Source organism: Prunus avium, chromosome 6 (assembly GCF_965620075.1).
Source record: "Prunus avium chromosome 6, drPruAviu1.hap1.1, whole genome shotgun sequence".
NCBI classification, from domain to species: Eukaryota; Viridiplantae; Streptophyta; class Magnoliopsida; order Rosales; family Rosaceae; genus Prunus; species Prunus avium.
The window spans coordinates 31,832,224-31,856,217 of NC_142289.1; the positions used below are offsets into that span (position 1 = coordinate 31,832,224).

The following is a 23,994-nucleotide window of genomic DNA, read 5'->3' on the forward strand; positions in this document are numbered from 1 at the left end:
TGGAATGGTGGGTGGGTAGGTGTGTGACCGTTTTATGTCATTTTATTGGGGGGTGAGGTGTTGGGTTTGGAAAGTTTGGAAAGTACACTTCTTTGACACAAGAAAACAACACTCATGTACTACTAATCGACCCAAAAAAGGAAAACTCACTCTTTGATGGATTTAACCTTTTTTAAGAAAAAAGTTGAGTTTATGGTATGTCATGTTACAATTTCACGCAATTCATTGATTTAGATTATGTATATTAATTCATCTCATTCGGTTTTCATCTATGTCAATTTTTATGCCATTTGCAAGCATCGTGTTAGATATGAGAAAAAATTGTAAGAGACGTGACGTAAATTATATAGTAACTCAACCTCATGAGATTTTTAGAGCCTTGGGCTTGATGTTACTAATCCAAATGTTATTATACGGACAAATGGTATTAATGGACATGGTTGATATTTCAAGGATCTAGAATAATATTAATAAATAAATACACGTGTTATAACATGAGTATATTTGTAAGAGACCACGTAACAACGTACATGTCACATAAAAAAGTTACTCCAAATTTATACTCTCACTTTCTCTTTCACACTCCCTACTTTTTCTCACTATTTTGCAGTAACTTCCTCGTAAATACGTCCATAATGCATAGCATGTGTGGAGATTCCTAGTATTTAAGGATTGAGATTAATCCTAGCCGTCGGATTAATTTCACTCACTCTTTATTTGCGAGTCACACACTCACAAGTATTTGAAGGATGCACGTTACATTCATCACACTTAAAGTTACGTTTGTCACATACATATGTGTTACTCTCAACTAAACCATTCATGACACTTTGTTAACCTTTGAAAAAACTTCAAGAACGATCCCTGCTCTCGTACGGAGTCACCATTTTGGCCAACACTTTACCCCTTACGGGCCGACCCAGTGTGAGTGGGGATTAGTCTGGGTTGTGGTTAAGGCTTAAAGGTGTTACCCATAATTGGGGGCCCATCCAGGACCACCTCATGGTTCAGGAAAAAAAAAAAAGCTTCAAGAACTACCAGTCGTTTAATGGCTTTTTAATTAAAGTGGGCCCGGGGTTCCCCTGCCCAATTACTTTGACAAAATGTGGGTTTGGATAAAACGTATCAAAATGGTCCCAAGACATAATGCAATCAACTATTTCTTCTCTCTTCCACTTGATAGGTAAATTACACTATCAAATTGATGAGGACAGCGAAAAAGGTAAACTGAACAGATTTGCATGGGTCCATTTTCTCAAAAAAAATACGATTAAAAATTCGACCATTATATAATATTTTAATAATATTATTTTTTATATGTAGTCTTTTCATAAGAATACATGAGAACGACAACTAGGATATCTGAATAAGTATGTATATTAGTTGTGAAAATTATGTATGTATATGTATAATAGACGAATTATACATTTATTTTTAAAGTTACAAAATTTTCATATTATGAGAAATATGCATAAATAAAAATATTTATTAAAAAAATACGTACATATATATAATATGCGAATTTACTAACTATGTTATAAATATCCATTCATTATTTTGCTCTAATATGGAGGAATGAGTTTTCTTTTGAGTCATAAGCCATGAAAGGAACAAGATGAGGTTCATAACCTTGCACCTACCTAAACCCTTTCCAAATTCCCATCTACCACAAAATTATAAAATAAAAAAAGAAAACACTCCCCACCCACTCATCTATTGGAACAAAATACACATTGATAAGCTATCCTTTTGCCAATATTTACAACTTGAATTGTGATGTGTTACCTTTTTTTGATTTGAGATACGCAATGCACATGCACCATCATAATTATGTTACTTTGATAGTATACTAGACTCGTGGAATCACCGGAGGATTCATGAATTTTCTTTCATGGAAGCAAGAACTTGTAAAATTTGACCTATATTGCATTGGCTAATGGAGCCTACCACCAATTTGTAAAGTCTTGCCTAATGCAGCTCAAGTCTCAGATATCCCTTTGTCATATCTTAGCCTTCTTTGAGGTATTTTATCAAACTGTTTGTCCTCATTCAATAGAAAATATCATGAAAATTTGGCATCTTCATAGGTGTAGAACAAGATTGAGTGGGGGCTAGTGCCTTCACTGGCTCCTTACTAGATCTGCCAATGCGTGGAACGTTTACTTACCTAGAGTGTTCATTTTTGTGTTATTCGTTAATATGAGATTGAAATTATTATGATTCACGACTTTATTAGTATTTCTTAATTTTAAATATATAAGAAATAAATAAAAAAATACGTATATTTCACATTAAAATCAATAATTTAATATACCAACAAAAAAACACAAGAATCAAATTGAATATAGGTGAAGTAGTCGATCTAATACGCATTCATTTTCCTATGTATTCCTGACTTTTCCCATCCATCCACCTCCATTCTAAATAAGTAACTTCATGAAATCATTTGTGTGACTCGAAGATACATAATCACCTTAAGTCAATTAGATAGTTATACTTTATAAGGAAGCTACGTATTCTTCCTAAGATCAAGTCCTTCATTTGACTTTTTGTCCAAGATAAGATCCTAACCAGAGTTGGCCCTGACATGGTGCAAGTGGCGCCACTGCACAAGGCCCTTAATTTTTGAGGGCCCCCAATTTTTTTTTTACTTTATATAATATATATACTCAAATGTGCAGCTCATTGACACAAAAATGTATTTGGTGGAGTTGGTTTCTAGCATATATCCCTTGGTACAAGGCCTAAGTTTGAGTCTTAGTGATGTGAATATATTCGTAATTTATTATCTTTTTATTATAAGAACAAAATTATAAATAGATTTTTTTTTTAAAAGCACGTAAAAAATACAAGAGGAAAGATCCAACTAAACTAACAATAGTATATATCACACCCATACGCTTTCTTCTTGAAAAAAAAATTACTTTCTTCCACTCAAAACAAAACCAAAATAAAATAAAATTCATGTCTTCTTCTTTCTTTTGAACTCATTTTTTTCTTACCGAACATACTAACATTTAAATTTATGAAATGAAAACATTAAAAAAAATTATGATTTGATTTGTGATTGTTATTACATACTAATTGATGATGAATTTTAGTTATAAAAAAATTGTTTTATGACATTAAGTCATTAATTATTTTTTGTTAGTACTTCATATTAGATTATGTGAGGACTCAAATTAAAGTTTCGCAAAGGGCCCTCAAAATCCTAAGACTGGCCTAATCCTAACTAATGAGTAGAAGTGCATTAGCAACATGATGTGAGTGTGAGTGTATGTTGTTCCTCATGAGTTCCATTTTGCTGAAATATGGGCTTGAATTTTGCGTGTATATTTCTTGATCGTAGATATAAGTGGACTCCACTATAAAATTCACATGGATTCATTATTACGAAGTACTGAATATTTCTTTTCATTATTACGAAGTACTGAATATTTCTTGACCATAAATATATGTGGTCTCCTCTCCTCTATAAAACTCACGTGCATTCATGATTATGAATTAATCACACACTCACGTGTTTATGGGCGATTGACGCTAACATTCCAAATTACATCTCGCGTGATATTTTAGTAACCAATTGTTTACCAGTGGGCTTGCCCTCTTTGGGCCATACACGTTGACCCAGTTGACCCATGTATTATAACCATGGCCCGAATCTGGGCTTGCCTAAATTGATTTCTTCCATTCCCTCCATATTTAGTCTGCTTAAGAAGAATTAGGCCGGGGCTTCTCGGCCCATGGTGTACCAGATTTTCTTGTGCCGAAGATAGCAATGGAATTGTTGGTGCCAAATTTGAAAAATAAATGGTGTTTTTGTGGGAAAAATGGTGTTGGCAATAGGTCAAAACTGAGGGCTGCTTTTTCCATGACTAGTTCTCCACCCACTTTTAAACGGAATTTTTTATGACAAAGTCTATAATTTTGCAAAAAAGATGCGCTAAGGACTTGAGTAAAAAGAAAAATAGAAAGGTAATCTTACTATATAGATTCACTAACGAATGAGATCTGTGATGAGCATCATAAGGGTGTTTCGTGGAAGAAGGGAGATAACTTTTGAAGTCTTTTAGAATTGTTATATGTCAATGGAGAGAACATGCCAAGAACCAAGTAGCTCATATCACATCTTTCATCATACTTTCGCAATATGCGCAATATTACTCAACCTCAAGATTTGAGGGGTGGGAGAATGAGAATAGTGTTTATGAGTAAATTGGTTTAATTGATATATTTAGGGTATTTTAGAAATAATAGTGGGTGGAAATACGATGGTTCCATTTTTTCTTAATTTAATGGAAGTGGAAATAACATCACTCAATATTCAAAAGGATGCGAGGGTTATCAATTATGCATTGGAAAATACCATTTTTGCCAGTTAGGTATTCTATAAATATGAAATTGTGCCAATTTGACCCATGTTATGAAAAGGAAAATATTGTGCCACAAGATTCACTTCCTCCTATAATTTGAATTTTTTTTTTTAATACATAATTGAGAAGAAAAAAAAATCCAACCATTACAAAAAAAGAGTACCATGACATCCAACCATTACAAAAAAGAAAAAAGAAAAAAAAAACATTTGCACTATCCATATCCTCCAGATCAAGTGCCAACAACTGCACATTCTGGTCATTGAATTTACAAAATGTGTGTTACACTTCTTTTAGCACCGTTGATTAGAGCATCTCCGATTGGGGGGGGGGGGGGGGGGGTGTTGTAAAGCCAAGTGTATGCTAAATATACACACTTTGTCACCGGAATCATCTCTAATAGAAAGATGTAAATGGTTGTAAAAATACATCACAATCATGGAGATGCAAAATTAGATGCACATGTACATCTTTTTTAACATCATTTGCAGGCGGGATCCACAAGAGAAAAAGGGAAATAGAAGGATTGGAATTCAAAATGAAAGGCCCAGATTTCATGCAATTTGCATTGCACTTCCAATGGTCTGAAATATTAGAAAAAATACCTTAAAATGTTTAAAATAAATTATAAATTTCTACATAGATGTTTTTATGTTAGTTTGTAGGTAAAATCATATGTTCTCCAAATTTGAATTTTTTAAGGTCCATTTATTTGGAAAAATAAAATAAATCTAACGCGCACAAAATTAATTTTAAAAAGTTAAAACGCAAAAATTAAAAAAACACAAAAATGAATTATCACAAACAAATCGAATATGCATCTTTGGATTTATATAGTTTTTCATTGGAACAAAAAACGTATTTACACCCCCTGGAGGTATAAAGGGGATGTAAAAGTGGTTTTACACCTCCAAAAATACACCTCCCACTGTGGATGCTCTTATGACATTAGATTTTGTGTCAAATTTAACCTAAAATTTAACAAATTATGTAACATATCTGATGTCAGGACCAGTGCTAACGAAAATTGAGTTGACTACAAGTCTACAACACCTAAAAACCTTCTAACAACAAATTTGTGTTTTTTTTGTTTTCTGTTTTTTCTTCTTTTAATGTTTGGAATTTTGGATCCGTAGAATCTCAATCAGATCATCCTGATTCACTATTTTATATTACTAATATAATAATAAAAAAAATATTAAAAATGGCAAAAAGTGGAGCCTATGAGGAAACGAGAGGCGCAGCCGCGCAGTGTGTTCAATCGATTTACGACTCTCTCCCTCTTCCGTCTCCCAGACTAAAAAGCGCTCTGTTCTATCGTTGGCCGCAGGTAGCCTGTGAGGCTTTGAGCACACTATGGCCCTCGTCGGCGTGCTTGCTTTACAGGGGTCTTTCAACGAACACATAGCAGGCAACCCCTTTTCCTCTCTCTCTCTCTCTCTCTCTCTCTCTCTCTCTCTCTCTCTCTTGTGGGATATGTATTTCAATATTGTTGCAAATGTTAACTGGAATTTTGTGTCTGTGGTTGTGTGTTGTAGCGCTGAGAAGGCTTGAGGTGAAAGGCGTGGAGATAAGGAAACCAGAGCAGCTTGAAACCGTGGCTTCCCTTATTATCCCTGGAGGAGAGAGCACCACCATGGCTAAGCTCGCTGAGTACCACAATCTGGTCTCTTTCTCTCCCTCTCTCTCTCTCTGCGCTTTTGTTGATTTATTAGTGCTTTGTTTCTTGTTGGTTTAATATGAAAATGACTTCTATAGAACTTCAGAAAAAATGGTATAGTTTAGTTTTTAAGTGGTGTAATTTTTATATTTTTGTTGGGAGATTCGGTTAAATGAGGATTAGAGAAAAGATGGTCTTTACTATAAACCATGTTTGAACAATTTTGGCTTGCCTTTTTGTACTAAAAAAAGCAAACGAAAGGAAAACAAAGAAATATACTATAGCCTTTTTTGAATTTGATTAACAAGCAATGAACTTGGCTAAATGTACCCACCAATTTTTATTTTCTATTTCTGAAAAAAGGAATTTTGCAAATTTTTTGTACATGGTCTACTTGTTTATATACTCTAATGTATTTTTACTTGCCAAATTTAGGAATTCTGGCATTTTCTTCAATGTCATATTTGATTGTGACGTATTTAGTTTATTGACAGTTTCCTGCTTTGCGTGAGTTTGTCAAAATGGGGAAGCCTGTTTGGGGAACCTGTGCAGGGCTTATCTTCTTAGCAAACAAAGCTACAGGTTCATTTTCTTTCTTTCTTTTCTTTTATGAATCCTTAAGTTATTGGTATTTCATTTTTCTTCATCAATAGAATTAAAAGCAGCAATTTTTTATTTATTTTTAGTATTGAGTTGAGTGGCATGTGTTTTCAGGACAGAAAATAGGAGGCCAGGAACTTATTGGAGGCCTAGATTGCACTGTCCACAGGAACTTCTTTGGCAGTCAGGTAATGCACTGACTTCTGTATTCTCAACTTAAACAGGCTTATCAAATAGATAAGCCATAAGCAGAAAAAAAAGGAGACACCCGTTGCATTGGTAAGTGTGTCAGTATTTAACATGGTAAATTGTCTTACAGTTCTTGAATTTGGAATGTTCATAAAGGAAGAGCTGTACAGGGCACATAGTATGAAGTTTGAATGGTTTGATTGTGTTTGCAGTTCATTTCTGTTACCTGAAGCGTCATCTGTCTACCATATATTTCTGTACTTAGTTTATTGGAATGGTGGATGTTGTCATTCTAGATTTCTAATGTCACATTCATGTTCTTGAAAGTTTTCCACACTATAATTAGCGAATTCCATTGGACCTGTTAATTGAAAGCTTTATTAGATTATGATGCAATATAAACTGTCTAAAATAAAATTTCATAAACCACATCACTATTTCTTATGTAAAGAAAAACATCACCTTTTTTTTTTTAATCTAACAAGTAAAGTGCTTGTTATTAGCATAGAAACATTTAAAAAAGAAAGGAAAAAAAATTTGTATAAAAACTTTATAAATTTGTGTAAGCTGTAATTTGTACTTCAGAGGGTTAATTATCAGGAAAAAGATCATGGAGCTAATGGAATACGAATTTGACCCTCCATGATTATAACTCAGGTTTTAATGTTAAAGAACGGAATAAAAAAGAAAAATAGGGCTGTGAGGAACTGTGGATTATTAGGGAACTATCTGTTGTAAATTGTAATACGTCAGTTTTTTTGATGTTGATATTCAATGTTGGGGTTCTTGAGTTGTCTGTCTGTTATTAATCTTGTTTTTCTAAAATAAATTACAGATTCGAAGCTTTGAGGCAGAAATTGCAGTACCAGAGCTTGCCTCTAAGGAAGGTGGTCCTGAAGTATTTCGTGGAGTTTTCATCCGCGCTCCTGCTATTCTTGACGTAGGACCAGAAGTTCAAGTGCTGGCTGATTATCTTGTCCCATCTAATGAGGTATTGGATTCAAATTATGCTGTTGAAGCACAAGAGGTTTGTGGTTCTTTCTTCTGTCTGTAGAAATTTTTACGGGCTATAATGCTATATAATCAGCCTGTAGTCAAGGATTTGTTGGTTTCTTTTAGATCGGCAGCTTTATTTGCTTCTTCAAAGACCATATTTCCTTGCAAACCATAAATCATCGAATTATGTAAGAGATGGGTAAATTCAACCAGCTTCACTCAGTGGATTTGGCAATTCTATTTTTGTGGATAGGGTAGATAATATTAGAACGTAATTCGTTTAAAAAGGTAATTAGTTTGGACGTTTATGATAGTGAAGCAAATGATGGTCAAAAGTACAATTTGATATATGAGAAGCAGTCAATTTCTTGTGGTCTGGTCTTAAATTTATGCCTATGATTAAAAGCTGTTGAATACAATCAGACTGATACTTTGATATGTTCATGAGGATGGGACTATTTTAGCAATGCTCATCTGCAATTAGTTACCTGGCATCTGATCTTGTAGAAATGTCATCTAGCTTAGTTTTTGGGCTCTTAAAAAACAACCACTCACAAACCCGGTTGCGTCGTGTTTATAAGACAACTTATATTTTAGATAATTAGATTTTGGACTGAAATCTATTGTCAGTAGCACTGCTTCTGTTCTGGGGTGCAAATATGCAGTTTATTGCAATGAAAAACTATAGTACCATTCATCGACTATGATTTACCAGTGGTGATGGCGATGTACCACTGGAATATATTAATTATGTTTCGCCTTCTTTTGTTGCTTTTTTCTTATTAGCTTTGTATATTTCAGGAGAATACTGGGTCTGAGAAGAAAGTGATTGTAGCAGTTAGACAAAGGAATCTGTTGGCGACTGCCTTCCATCCTGAACTGACAGCGGACACTCGATGGTAATTACATATATTCTGTTGGGGCGGATCTAATTTCTTCTAAATTTGACACGAGGTTCTAAATATTTGTTTGCGCAGGCATAGTTACTTCTTGAAGATGGCAACTGAAACTGGAGAAGAGGCCTCCAGTAGCATTGTTGCTGTTGGAGCAGATCTGAATCTTGACCAACAACCAAAGATTGACCTCCCTATATTTCAATAGTGCCAGTGAGATAACTGAGATAAGGCGTATTTCCTGCATTTTTGAAATTATTACTTTTATCAGTCGGTTTTTTCCTTTACTGATGTTCATGTATGACATCTGTTAAAGGTTTTTGATCGTCAACAAGTATTCTTTCTGGTAATTGGTTTAGTTTTAAGGCAGATAACCAGTTCTGCGTTTCAGACAGTGTATATAAATTATAAAGTTGAATAGAAAGTTTCTTTTTAATTCTTGAAATAAATGCTGACAATATTTTGTTTCTCTAGTCAGATGTGAATTACCATTTTGCATTTCTCAAGTGTGCTTAATTGCGAATGCTTGCTAGTACAACAAAATTGGGAGTACTTCATATATGATGTTTTACAGTTTCAATGAAGTAGAAATGAGATCAATGCTTTGGATAGATGTGTAAAAGGTACCAGCACGACACTTGACACATCGCGTGAAGAGAGAGATAGGAACAAGGGGTGCATTGGGCCGCGCCCTGCAACCAGGCCAGTCAGGGCATGCTCTTCTAACTTAATAATTCTGTTCCCAATCCTTAGTTTTCTTCTTCTGATCTTTTTCTCGTGATCCCTAATTCCTCCTCGTCTAAAATCCTTCCTAATTTATAAGTTCTCATTACTTGTTCTACATCACAAGGATAAGAAGAGTGCAAGTGAAACCCAGCACTTGGGATATGGGCCAGTCTTACCCTCAACTGTGTTGACAAAAAAATACGCATCACTTGCGAAACATGTTTAACACGTGTGTGATACGTCAATGAGATTTGAACTTAGTATCTTATCTAACAAAGGGTAAAACATAACATCATACAACATGACATGACACATGACGTCAAATTTGTGAATGAATTTGAGTTTATATTTCTAGACACGATAAGTTGACAAGTCGTGTTTGAGTTTAGAATAACTTCACAACAACAAAATACATCATATTGCCAATGGCTTCATCCGCCATTTTCTATTTTTGATATACAAGTTGAGCTGGTATCTTCAATGGCGGATATGACCCTTTGCTTATCAAGTTAGTCAATCAATGCTATCTTCATGCGTGCATCTTTTCTTTCCTCTGATACGTATCTTGCATGCGTAGCTATATTAGAGGCAGCTGAACTAGATTTTAGGTGACGTTTTTCAGCTTCTGCCAATTATATATAACCTATTCATCGCAGAATCGTGCTTCCTACAAAACCATTTTACATCAAGGTCCAATATATTAGTTTAGAAAATTTTATGATTGCAAAATAAGCATTTCTAGGGCATTTGAGTTTGTGAAAAATAAGGAATCAGATAAATCAAAGTTCCTCTCATTATTTTTCGCCAATGCAAAATACAGGGGCACAAAAAATCCGTGACCATATCCGATTGAACGGCAGAAATGCTTCTATGAGCTTGCCATACTGCGTCGGACTATGACAAAGATTAGAGTTGAAATCATCGTCCAAATGTTAATATTAATGTTAATTAATTGGGGTTAGACAACTTTTAATTGATGATTTCACGCAAAATTGCAATTTTGCTTTGCATCACTTTGAGCCAGCCGTAAGAAATGATGATGTGCTATGCAAAATACAACTCTGAAAAGTCGTGCCAAGTCTTCACTGCAAACTCAAGCCAATGCCAATGCTTCAGGATGTTAAAAGGATGTTTTGCATGGGTATCTAACCAAAATATAGTTAGAAATAATTTGGTCAAAACAAATGGCACCCAAATCAAATTATAAAATGCCTAGTTTCTCCTTAATACTCCCCTATAAATATCATTTTGAACCCTGCCCTTCCCATCTATCCTTCAAGTGCTCAAAGTACTAGTAAATCACTAGAAGGAGTAGATCAACATACACAGTAGCTAGAAATGGCAAAATTAAAAGCGTCTTATATATTAATGGCTCTCTTTTTAGTGCTCATTGCTATGGAAGCCACATCTGTTCACGGCCAAGGCAATGGAAATGGCAATGGCAATGGCAACACTGGCAGTGGCAACGGAAATGGGAATGGTAATGGCAACACTGGCAGTGGCAACGGAAACGGCAATGGAAATGGCAACACTGGCAGCGGCAACGGAAATGGCAATGGTAATGGCAATGGCAACTCCGGGAGTGGCAATGGCAACGGGAATGGTAATGGCAACGGGAATGGAAACGGCAATGGGAATGGTAATGGAAACGGAAATAGTGGAAATGGCAACGGTAATGGCAATGGCAATGGCAACGGCAATGGCAATGGAGGCAATGGCAACGGAAATGGCAATGGCAACGGCAACGGGAATGGCAATGGTGGCAATGGAGTCAATGACAGTACAAACTACGACGTATTGCCACCACTAGAATCTGGACAGGAGCGATGCCAGTGCAAAGCACTAGGGGCCTGTTTCTACAAGACCCTTGTATGTCCACCAGAATGCCCTCAGAGAAAGCCCAAAAACAACAAGAAAGAAAAGGGTTGCTTCGTTAACTGCGGTAGCAGCTGTGAAGTCACTTGCAAGGGTAAGCCTCTCCTACCTTAGTTACTTTAATTTGATCTCTCAAATCTGGCAATACTTGCACAATAAAACTACTGAGACTACATTTACTCACCACATTTAGTAAGGAAGTGATACACATGTAGTTAGTAGATGTGCTACAAATAACACTCTTTATTAATAAACTCGATTGTGCTAACCTTTTTCACAGTTAGAAGAAACAACTGTGACGGCTATGGCTCTATCTGCTACGACCCTAGGTTTATTGGTGGTGATGGTGTCATGTTCTACTTCCATGGAGCCAAGGGAGGAAACTTTGCCATTGTCTCAGACGATAACCTCCAAATCAATGCACACTTCATCGGGACTCGACCACAAGGAAGGACTCGGGATTTCACATGGATTCAGGCCATCTCAGTGATGTTTGATACTCAGGCCCTTGTCATTGCAGCAAAGAGGGTCTCGAAGTGGGATGACAAAGTTGATGCTCTCATGGTAAAGTGGGATGGTGAGACCATTAGCATCCCAACTAATGGAGAAGCCGAATGGAGGACTAGTGACGAAGACAGAGAGGTGATAGTCGAAAGAACCGATGACACTAACTATGTAAGAGTTATAGTGACCGGGATCGTGGACATAGCCATTAGGGTTAGGCCTATTGGAGAAAAAGAAGACAGAGTTCATCACTACCATATACCAGGTGATGATACTTTTGCTCACTTGGAGACACAATTCTCATTCTCCAATTTGTCTCCTCTTGTTGAAGGAGTTTTGGGAAAGACTTACAGGCCAGGCTATGTTAGTCCAGTGAAGAGAGGAGTTCCAATGCCATTGATGGGTGGGGAAGACAAGTATAAAACTCCATCACTCTTTTCACCTCTCTGCAAGGTGTGCAGGTTCCAAACTACTACTCAATCTGCAGGGCTTGCAATTACAAGTGAAGGACTTGGTGATCAATACTGATAAATTCATATGGTCATCACGGGAAATAGACACCATTTCTTAGTTGTTAAAGTTCAATAATAAAGTGTATCATCTGATTTTAGATAACTAAAATATTCTGTATTACTTAAGTGATGTTTTTCTTGATGCGGTAGCCGTGGTCAGTTGGCTGTTCAAATAAAAGAGGTTTATTATGTGGTGCACTTCTAATGAAATTCTAGGCTATCTTCAGTGGATGAACTACTTCGATAGTAAGCCTAAGGAAAAAAAAAAATTATCATTCAATTAAAAATATTGGAAACATGAACAAGAACTTGAAGTAAACTCATGTAAAAATCAAGTTATGTTAAGAGAAAGGCCCATGTAACTCATATATTCCAAATATAAACCCACTCATTTTTAACTTCTAACTAAAACATTTAAAATATATTAACATTTGTCGTAGTACTTTCAACTATTTTACAATTGATGCCATCCACCTTTAAATTACATTAAAACGTTAAAACATTTCATGTAATCATAACACATTAACTGAGGGACTTTATTACCGTTCAAATAGAAAGGGATCATAATTACAGTCTCTAATTAATGTAAATTTTCTCTTATCATCTTTATTTTATTAGTGATGGATATAAATTAGGGTGCAGTTAAACGAATCCTAAAATTGAGTACCAAATTATTTATTGAATTTCTAATTTACCCTAATATAAAATGACCAAAAACGATATATGAAATTTTGAAACAAATATAATTTTAATAAGTACACCATACTTACCATATTCAACCATAATTAAACATAAGCGGAAACCCCAAGAATATAGCAAATTAGCAATAGCAATGGATGTTTACTAATTTCAACATCCAAGAATATAGCAAAATATTTTTATATTATACAATATGAGGATTATAATATTTTATGTATTATTTAATTAAATATATGATATAAAATATGAGGATTATAAAATTTGGTAGGAGTCGTGGGACACAACTAGAGGTCACTACACAATATATTCATATATGAAAAATAAATAAATAATATATACATTCTGAACAGGGTGAGTTCTGATTGGGGATTAGAATACCATTTCTGCCCCGCCCCACCCTGAACACCATACTTGAAAATTTTCCTAAACTTGTCCCCATACTCGATTTATGTGTTTCACACTCGACCCATTAGGGTCAAAGCCCCGCCCCGGACACTATACTCAAATTACTTATTGTATGGCCCACATGCTCGAGCCACAAGTGGTTTGCTTTCACTTCATATGTGTTTTCCTTTCCATAATTTTTATACACAAGTGAAACTCGTATCTTCAATGGCGGGTACCTTTTGCTCAATTATCAAATTGATGATTAATGACGACTTAAAGTAGCTTGTATATATTTTTCTTGTGAGAAGAGACGTATACATCATGCATGCCTCTATCTATCTATATTCTCAGTTAATTCAGGTGAAGGCTCACTAGTTTAATCTCAAATTAAAGGCAACCCAACTAGATTTCAGGTGACGTCGTTTAGGTTCTGCCAATCTTACATTATCTATACATAGTAAAATAGTAGTACAATATTATTCTACGTTAAGGTCCATATGATACGCACCAATCAAATAAATTAGTAGCATATATGAGTGCAAAATAAGCATTTCCTGGCAGAGTCTTGTTCTTAAGTAGTGATTTCACATTTAAATTACTTGTACAAAAATAGATAATTATATAAATTTCCTAGCTAAGATTATTCTATTGTGTGATTGCAAAACTGGGTCAATTTTCTCCCTTTTTGAGCTTAAGTCCTTTGACCAGTTGACTGAATGTCATTAAGCTACGCCACTGTCTTCTTATGTAGTTTTGTGTCGTAAAAACCCTTTCCTTACCATGAAAAAACCAGTTTGCGTAGGACTAGCTTTGAGTATTTTACTAGTTGGGTATAATAAATTTAACTACTGCAGATTTTGTAGCGGTGAAGTATTATACCTGTAAAATATATATACGGATTTTTCTATAACAAATATTGGTATATACATTGTATATGTGTATATACTATGATTGAATTTCATAATTTTAACATTTGAATCGGTATGTTGTTCATGCGAGATTTTGAATTTTTACCCAAAAATACCACAAGGGACCACCCTCCAAATTCACAAAGGAAGAAAAAAACCCTTATTCTTCAAAATGAAACTGCCTTGGCAATGGTAAGCTTGTCATACTGCGTTAGACTCTCACAAGAATTGAAGCACCATACGCATAATATACTACGAGAGTATGCAGAGAATCCGGCAGACGAATAAAAATTCTTCCTACAAATGTCAAGGTAAATGTGGAATATATTTAGGTCATAAGGTGAAGGATATGGATTAATTGGTGTTTGGCGTTTGATAAGTTTTAATGGATCTTTCATGCATGTATGCATGCAAATTGCAATATTCGGTTGAAGCACTTTGAGGCAGCCGTAAGATATGATGATGTGCTATGCAAAATAGCACACCACTAAAATTTGAAGCCTGCATGATTTGAGGGTTACTACAATCCTAAAAAGTCGTGCCAAGTCGTCACTACAAACTCAAGCTAAATACCAAAGCTTCAGGTGCTTAAAAAGGAGGATGTGTACGGTTATCTATCTATCCATTTGGTAAAAACCAATGAAGTCTCCAAATAAAGCTATAAAATAATAGCCGCCCAACGCCTGGTGATCCTGAATGCTCCCTTATATGTACCCCGTCGAACGTCCTTGGACTTCACATCTATCTCCTTCCCTTTCAGAGCCAATTATTAGTCCATCAACAGAAGGAGAAGATAAACAGACTGTAGCTAGAAATGGCTAAAATAAGAGTTTCACATATATTGGTGGCTCTCTTTGTGGTGCTCGTTGCCATGGAAGCCACCTTTGTCTCGGGCCAAGGCAGTGGGAAATGGGAATGGCAATGGCAATGGGAACGGTGGCAGTGGCAATGGAAATGGGAATGGAAATGGGAATGGTAATGGCAATACCGGCAGTGGGAATGGAAACGGCAATGGGAATGGAAATGGCAACACCGGCAGTGGCAAAGGTAATGGTAACGGGAATGGTAATGGCAACACTGATGGTAGTGGCAATGGAAATGGCAACGGGAATGGAAACGGCAACGGAAATGGTAATGGCAGCGGCAACAGAAATGGCAATAGCGGCAATGGAGTTAGTGATAGTACAAACTACGACGTATTGCCATCACTAGAATCCGGACAGGAGCGATGTCAGTGCAAAGCACTAGGGGCTTGTTTCTACAAGACCCTCGTATGCCCACCAGAATGCCCTCAAAGAAAGCCCAAAAACAACAAGAAAGAAAAGGGTTGCTTTGTTAATTGCGGTAGCAGCTGTGAAGTCACTTGCAAGGGTAAGCCTCCTTACTTAGTCACTTTAATTTGCTGTCTCAAGAATGATAGATATAGTATACGCATGGTTTCTGCAATGATTTGACTCACAATAAAACTATTGGGGTTACATTATTGATCATGTGTTGCTAATTCCCTTTAATAAAGAAGTGACGAGTAATTTGTCAGTAAATGTGCTACAAATAAAACTCTTTATTAATGAACTCGATTGTGCTAACCTTTTTGCAGTTAGAAGAAACAACTGTGACGGGTATGGCTCTATCTGCTACGACCCTAGGTTTATTGGAGGTGATGGTGTCATGTTCTACTTCCATGGAGCCAAGGGAGGAAACTTTGCCATTGTCTCAGACGATAATTTCCAAATCAATGCACACTTCATCGGAACTCTACCACAAGGAAGGACTCGTGACTTCACATGGATTCAGGCCATCTCAGTGATGTTTGATACTCACACCCTTGTCATTGCAGCAAAGAGGGTCTCAAAATGGGATGACAAAGTTGATGCTCTCATGGTAAAGTGGGATGGTGAAGCCATTAACATCCCAGCTAATGGAGAGGCTGAATGGAGGACTAGGGACGAAGATAGAGAGGTGATAGTCGAAAGAACCGATGACACTAACTATGTAAGAGTTATAGTGACCGGGATCGTGGACATAGCCATTAGGGTTAGGCCTATTGGAGAAAAAGAAGACAGAGTTCATAACTACCATATACCAGGTGATGATACTTTTGCTCACTTAGAGACACAATTCTCATTCTCCAATTTGTCTGCTCTTGTGGAAGGAGTTTTGGGAAAGACTTACAGGCCAGGCTATGTTAGTCCGGTGAAGAGAGGAGTTCCAATGCCATTAATGGGTGGGGAGGACAAGTACAAAACTCCATCACTCTTCTCACCTCTCTGCAAGGTTTGCAGGTTCCAGACTACCACTCAATCTGCAGGGCTTGCAATTACAAATGGAGGACTAGGTGATCAATACTGATCAATTCACACGATCATGAACAAACTTCTTTTTTTATATAAATTGTTTGCAATAATAAAGTGTTTTAATTATGTATCTGGTTTTGGGTAACTAATTAATCACTGTATATGTTGAATTAATGAATAACAAATGAGGCTGCTAATTAATCTTGCCCAGACATGGCTAAGGACGGACCATCATCAGCCAATGGGGTCTAGCTAGACTTGTAGACTAGTGGTCTTAAGTTCGACTTCCTATGACACCGTGGTAATGTGTGTGTGAGAAACCCTATTCCATGTAATTTAGACCATCACTTGTACTAATTTAAAGATGGACTGTCACATCTTTATTTGGGACATAAACAATTTCTGAACAACACAGGCCACAAATGCTAGTCATTCTTTTAACACATTAAACCCTTTTAACCTCTTTTTGTTTTCTTCATGACTTAGAAATATATTTAAGGGGACCTCGAGTGGTTAAAAATAAAATTCTAAAAGTAAGAAGAAGAAAAAAGCTAAAATTCTTTCGATTGTCCAAATTTTGACTATTTTTGCTCACTATAATTGCCCTTATCAAGAGTTCACCTAATAAGAGTTCAAATTGAGAGTACGGTAAGATAACATTTCCCAAGAAAGTGATGGAAGGCAACAAAAAGCAATTGGGAGGCCACTCATGCATCTTCCATGTTGCAAGTTTGAATATATGCAACAAAAGCTATTAAATAAAACGTAAAAACCAAAAACACTCTTGCACTATGAAACCAACTCAAACAATATTCACAGCAGAAACTGAAGGGGAGAGGGCAAAGGAGAAGCACATGAGCTAACCTTTTTGACCCACAAGCTTGTGCTTAAGCATGAATCACCTCCTAGGTCACTGGCCAAGCACGACTTTGCCGCAAATCCCCAGAAGCCAGCGCCTCCATATAATCTGGTTCCAATACGAAACCGTGAGGTCTTGGCAAGCCAACTGCCCCAAATCCAAGTAGCTTCTCTAGAATTTTGAGGGAGAAGCTCTCGCTTATTGGTTCATTTATTTTCTTAATGATTTTTCTCATTTTATTCTTCTGTTTTTTTGGGAGGGAGGAGGGGGGGGGGGGGGGGGGGGGGGTTGGTCGGAACATCGGGTAACCTGAAGAATTTCATCGTGTATCATTTCGTTGTACTTGAAATAACTCTTTAATTATATTATGGTTTGTAAGAAAAACTTTTGACTTTTTTGTTTGTAGAGTAAAGGAAAACGAAACGAGTGAAAGGTAACATAAATTGTAGACAAAGTAGCTTTGCTGGCTTGAGATTTTGTGGTCCTAGAAAGTTGCGGGGTTTGAATAGCTTTATGTAAAATTTCACTTGTGAGTAAAGAAGTTCAACTCGACAAACCAAACAAGAGTGTTGTGAGTTTTAGATACCTGCAAAACAAAGGTTAATCTAAACACAAATTATACTTGTAAGTGCACAAGGTCAATCGTAATTTAGCAAGGCAAGCACGAGGTCATTCCCACAAGGACTGATTTCTTAACTTCGAAGTAATTAATCCTAATTTAACTTAACAAACACTTAGACAAATTAAAATGAAATTTAAACACATAACTTACGCAAATAAACACAAACGGGATTTTTGAATAATTGATTTGAAGGCAAATAAGAAAACAACTAATTAAACACACAAACAAAGGACAATAGAACTAATTTTCAGCAAGATATGACGGCACTAGGACAATGAATCCACTCCTAATACTCTTCTCTAATCTCTTATTCCCTTCCTTTGTGTTACTCAAATTATATTGTTGACTAATTCCCTTCAGAGCCGGTCCTGGGTTTTCTAAGGCCCAGGGCAAATTTTCTCAACTGTGCCCCTTTAAACTTTGAGCAATTTCTTCTTCTTTTTTCATTTGTTCATATTCATTTGGTAAATCTTCATCTAAATTTTCAAGTGAAGCATTGGTTTGTTTAACAAAATATTTATTCAAAGATCCTCTTAAACTTTGAGCAATTTCTTCTTCTTCTTTCTTTCTTTGTCTCTTGAGATTTCCAGAAAGTTGTTTCTTAGGAAATATTTTTTAATTTTTATAATAAACACAACACAATAAAAAACAATAAAACTAATTAACAAAGAGCAATAAAACCTGGATTTTGAGCTTATTTTCTTCCACTTGAAACTTCCAAGTACAAAGAACAAGAATCCCAGCCAAGTTTTCTGTTGAATCAAATAATAAATAAGAAAAAGTTAACAAAGATATGTATTACAATTTACAAAATTTATACATCTACATTCTATATGTATCTATATATATATATATAAAATTACCTTCAAAAAAAGGCACTAGTCTAGCTTGTGGATGATTTATTTTCCAACTCTATGTTGGAGAAGAGGAGAATCACCAAAAATAAATAAATTGCTTCAGTTCAAAGAAAAGGAGAATCACCCAAAAAAAATTGCTTTCGTTGGGTTATGAACTGAGAAGGTTGAGGGTTTTTCCTTCTTCTTTTTGTGGCTAAAAAAGTATGTTTTGATTTATTCCATAATTTGTTTATTTATTTTATATTATATTGTACAATTAATAAGGACTTTCTTACTCATTACGTTTCTTGAGATTGAGTATATAGAGACTGATTGTGATTGATTGACTTCCCTTTTCATTGAGAAGTACAATCGGTAACTTCTTTTGTTTTTTTATTATTTTATTTTATTTTTTTTACACATATATACATAGGTTTAAAAAAAAGATTTGGGCCCCCTTCAGCTGTGGGCCCCGGGCTGTAGCCCTGGTGGCCCTTGCCCAAGGCCGGCTCTGATTCCCTTTAGTGTGAATTATCTATGGTACTTAGGCTAACTCACATACCCTAACATGCAATTCGACTATGGTATTTAGTCAAATATGATCATGCAAGAATTCATTAAGTCTAATGGAATCTAGTATAAGCCATGCAACTCCCTAGGAATATGATATTACCCTAAGAAAATCACAATTTTTAATCACGAGAAGCTGGTCTCAAACTCCATATGGTATTTACGCAAGTTTGCATTGAATAACTCAATGAAAAACCTAGATGGTAGCTAAGCATCCAAGCAATCAATCAAAGATAAAACTGTTATTAAAAATCCAATTCAATAGAGCCACGAAAGAGAAATTAGAATAAGAAAACTAGATAATCATATTAGGGTATCATCACACCCTAGCAAGAAAGTGTTTAGTTACACATAGTTATGAGTAACATCAAAAGAAAAGACATGGAAATAGAATAGAACCCACAAAACTGAAGATATATTGCACTTTAGGGTTGATTTTCTTCTCCTCAAAGCGTAACCCCTTTCTCTGAAATTTTCCACCTCCTTATATCACGTCCTAAGGTCTTACAAGTTCTCTAAAAATAACCTAGGACGTCCCAATCCCTAAAGAATAGGTAAAGACATAAAACTAGGAAAGTCTTGACTCAAAATCCTTCTTTGACTGGGAAAGCAAATAAGTTTCTTTGTATGCACGTCTGGTGTAATTCCTCCATCAGGATAATTCAGGAAAAAGATTTAAATTGTAGATCTTTGTCTTGTATTTCCAGCCATATATCGCACGCCTTGAGGAAAAATCAAGAAAGTCTTCAAATAATCATTCTTCCACAGTAGCACAGTTTTGACAGGATTGCACCTTATGCTGACTTAACTTCAAAGACTGCTCTCATTGGCTGCTTCGAAAATTGTAGAAAAATTCCACAATCATCTTCAAGATCTTAGCTTTCATCTCCAACTGGTCTTGTACAAAAACTCCACCAAAAAGTCGTATTTTTGTTGAAAATCAATTAACTACGTCGGAAAGATGAAAGTTGAGAAAATAAAGTAATAAGTCCTTTTAAAACCCAATTCTCCTACAAAGACTAAGTATAAAGAGTACATAAATGTGTAAATTTATGGACTTATCAAAGAGTAACAATATCACCACAAAATTTTTTTATGTTGAAAACTCGAAAGGGAAAAATCACATAACTTAATACATCACAAACAATCCACTGTGGGATAAAGCACTAGTACATCACGACTCCCTCCATGGATTACACAAGCCCCGCCCATAATATTCTTCCTAGCTAACCTATCATACTTTAGACACCTTCCAAGACTTTCTCAGGACTCATTTAGCAAGCAACATTTTTATGATGCAAGGTATGTAGGGAACCTAGGGAGATCTCATTCTCCACCTTGTTCATATTAAAATCTTACCTACATATTTGGCATTTCCTTTGTAAACTTAAACAAAGGATTTATTTTTTTTGTATACCTTATTTTGTTATGAGATTCTAAAAAGAGTGAATTCTAAAATTAATTCAATTTTTTTAACTTTTATTTTTTGTAAATAAGACTCGCTAATTTAAGTTACTTAATCTTAACCAAAGTGATGTAGAATAGATGACGGAAGCACTTGAAGAGGAGCTGGAGCGTCACGCGCACAAGGGAAAAATGGAAAGCTGCAGGTTTAGGCCCCAAGCTCGGAATCAGGCCCATGACTTATCATTTCGAAGATAACGGCGTCACGAGTCAAACTCAATGTTTTGCCATAATGTATATGCTTTTTTAGGCATATTTGACGTTGTTTAGTAGCCCAAAACAACATTTTAGTTTTTGAGCTAATTTTTGGAAATTTATTATTTTCCTTTTATTTCCTTGTTGGATCCCTAGGGTTTCTAGGAACTTGAGGTAGTATTTAAACCAACTTTGCCATTCTCAATTCTGGTGAATTCTAGGCTTTGGTTCTCTTTGCCTAATTGTTTGATTGCCTTTAGTATTATCACGTTGCGTCACAAAGGCGGTTCAATTAAATTTGAAGTTACGTCAAGGTTCTGCGATCATACATAATAGCTTACCACCAGAATCATGTTTACGTTAAGGTCCAATCAATTAATCTTGTCATGTGATTGCAAACCAAGCATTTCTAGGGCTTAAGAAGCATCTTTGTTGACGGGGAACGTGGAGTAGTGGGTTGGATAGGTGGTATTTGATAGTAGTCGTCTTAAGTTATTTCACATTTAAGTTTGCAGAAACGACAAAAAAAAACATTTGTATGGCAATAGCTCGCCAAGAGTTTTTATCTTTGATCCAAAACTTTGTCTACTTTAGGCAACTCATGTACCACACGCATCGATTCTTTATCTAAGTTTTGAGTCAATCCTCAAATTGTAAGGTTTAAGTTATGCTGGTGATAATTTGGTGACCGTTATTTGGGCTCCACTTTGTAAGAGAAGGTTACGAGTTCAAATCTTTATATAAATGTGAGTTACATTACTTATGAATTAATAAAAGAAAATTTTGAGTTATTCCTCAAATTCAAAAATAAAAATATGTGTTTTTGCACATCCACGGAGCAAAAATGAATGTGGAATAATGTTTATGAGATGGTTCGACACCTAGGTCATAAAGATGACAATAAGGTGAAGGATGGAAAGGTGGAGTTTTTTGTTGGACAACTTTTAATCAATCTTCCATGCAAATTGCAACTGTGATCGGTTGAATCACTTTGAGGCAGCCGTAAGAAATGATAATGTGATATACACAATGCAATTCAATTCCAAAAAAGTACACCAATGCTTTAGGCTCTTAAAAAGGTTTACTGTTTATAGAAGTTTTCTAATGCGTATCTAACAAAAATATAGTCAGCCACCATTTGGTCAAAACAGATGAGTTCCAATAAAATTTGTAATCCCTTATTTATATGCATTTGGAACCTTTCCCATTCCATTATCTATCCTTCCTGCTCACAAACAAGAAAATCAATAGAAGGATAGAGGATATAAACATATACAGTAGCTAGAAAATGGCGAAAATTAGAGTGTCATATGTATTGGTGGCTCTCTTTGTAGTTCTCATTTCCATGGAAGCCTCCATTGTTTTTGGTCAAGGCAATGGAAATGCGACTGGCAATGGAAACAAGGGGAGTGGCAACGGAAATGCGAATGGAAATGGCAACAAAGGCAGTGGCAATGGTAACGCAAATGGAAATGGCGACACCGGCAGTGGCAACGGAAACACAAATGGAAATGGCAACACCGGCAGTGGCAATGGAAATGCAAATGGCAATGGTAACACCGGTAGTGGAAATGGTAGTGGGAACGGGAATGGAAACACCAGCAGTGGCAACGGGAATGGAAATGGGAATGGCAACACTGGCAGTGGCAACGGAAATGGAAATGGAAATGGCAACACCGGCAGTGGCAACGGGAATGGAAATGGAAACGGCAACACTGGCAGTGGCAACGGTAATGGAAATGGAAATGGCAATGTCAATGTCAACAGCAAGGATATTACAAACTACGACGTATTGTCACCACTACCATCGGGACAAGAGCAATGTCAATGCAAAGCATATACGGCCTGTTATTACAAGACCCTTGTGTGTCCAGCAGAATGCCCTCACAGAAAGCCCAAGAAAAACAAGAAACAAAAGGGTTGTTTCGTTAACTGCAGCAACAAGTGTGAAGTCACTTGCAAGTGTAAGCCATTTCACAAATTTTGTTTTCAATTAATCTATGTTTATATATACACAACTTGTATAGATCAACATATATATATTTGAACTTTTCTAATACTTAGATCCTTGTTCTTTTGGCAGATAGGAAAGCCAACTGCAATGGATATGGCTCCCTCTGCTATGATCCAAGGTTTGTTGGTGGAGATGGTGTCATGTTCTACTTCCATGGAGCCAAGGGAGGAAATTTTGCCATTGTTTCGGACGAAAACCTCCAAATCAATGCACACTTCATCGGGACTCGACCAGTTGGAAGAACTCGGGATTTCACATGGGTTCAAGCCCTCTCAATCATGTTTGACACACACACTCTTGTCATTGCAGCAAAGAGGGTCTCAAAGTGGGATGACAAAGTTGATGCTCTCATGGTAAGATGGGATGATGAGGACATTAACATCCCTACCGATGGGGAAGCGGAATGGAGGACCAACGGTGAAGATAGGGAAGTCATCATCGAAAGAACCGACGACGCAAATAATGTAAGAGTCACAGTGGCAGGGCTAGCAGAAATGGACATAAAGGTTAGGCCTATTGGAGAAGAGGAAAATAGGGTTCACAAGTACCAAATTCCAGCTGATGATACTTTTGCTCACTTGGAAACACAGTTCAGATTTTCCAATTTATCTGATCTTGTGGAAGGAGTTTTGGGAAAGACATACAGGCCAGGTTATGTTAGTCCAGTCAAGGTTGGAGTTCCAATGCCCATGATGGGTGGAGAGGACAAGTACCAAACTCCATCCCTCTTTTCAACTCTCTGCAAGGTTTGCAGGTTCCAGACTGCTACTCAATCTGATCAGTTTGCAATCACTAGTGGAGGAGTTGCTCAGTTCTGA

The 23,994-nt window shown here is 36.2% G+C and overlaps 3 protein-coding genes and 1 pseudogene across 5 annotated transcripts; all 4 read left to right on the plus strand.

Moving 5' to 3' along the window:
• The first annotated feature begins 5,579 nt into the window (after window positions 1–5,579).
• On the plus strand, window positions 5,580–9,184 carry PDX2 (pyridoxine biosynthesis 2). Of its 2 annotated transcripts, none has more exons than XM_021975630.2 (7): window positions 5,580–5,784; window positions 5,912–6,039; window positions 6,528–6,615; window positions 6,748–6,821; window positions 7,658–7,849; window positions 8,620–8,717; window positions 8,796–9,184. In XM_021975630.2, the coding sequence occupies exons 1-7, from the start codon at window positions 5,730–5,732 to the stop codon at window positions 8,917–8,919; spliced, it is 759 nt and encodes a 252-aa protein (XP_021831322.1). In that variant the 5' UTR covers window positions 5,580–5,729; the 3' UTR covers window positions 8,920–9,184. The 2 variants fall into 2 exon arrangements, with proteins under 2 accessions (XP_021831322.1, XP_021831330.1); XM_021975638.2 differs by having other exon boundaries at window positions 5,582–5,784; window positions 7,658–7,813.
• Window positions 9,185–10,775: 1,591 nt separating this feature from the next.
• Window positions 10,776–12,344, plus strand: LOC110771384 (uncharacterized). The gene is made up of 2 exons (XM_088253977.1): window positions 10,776–11,406; window positions 11,593–12,344. The coding sequence occupies exons 1-2, from the start codon at window positions 10,776–10,778 to the stop codon at window positions 12,342–12,344; spliced, it is 1,383 nt and encodes a 460-aa protein (XP_088110103.1).
• A 2,792-nt stretch (window positions 12,345–15,136) lies between these two features.
• On the plus strand, window positions 15,137–18,641 carry LOC110770714 (uncharacterized; annotated as a pseudogene).
• A 3,809-nt stretch (window positions 18,642–22,450) lies between these two features.
• Window positions 22,451–23,994, plus strand: LOC110770724 (uncharacterized). Of its 2 annotated transcripts, XM_088255719.1 has the most exons (3): window positions 22,451–22,530; window positions 22,837–23,126; window positions 23,246–23,994. In XM_088255719.1, the coding sequence occupies exons 1-3, from the start codon at window positions 22,451–22,453 to the stop codon at window positions 23,992–23,994; spliced, it is 1,119 nt and encodes a 372-aa protein (XP_088111845.1). The 2 variants fall into 2 exon arrangements, with proteins under 2 accessions (XP_088111845.1, XP_088111844.1); XM_088255718.1 differs by having other exon boundaries at window positions 22,451–23,126.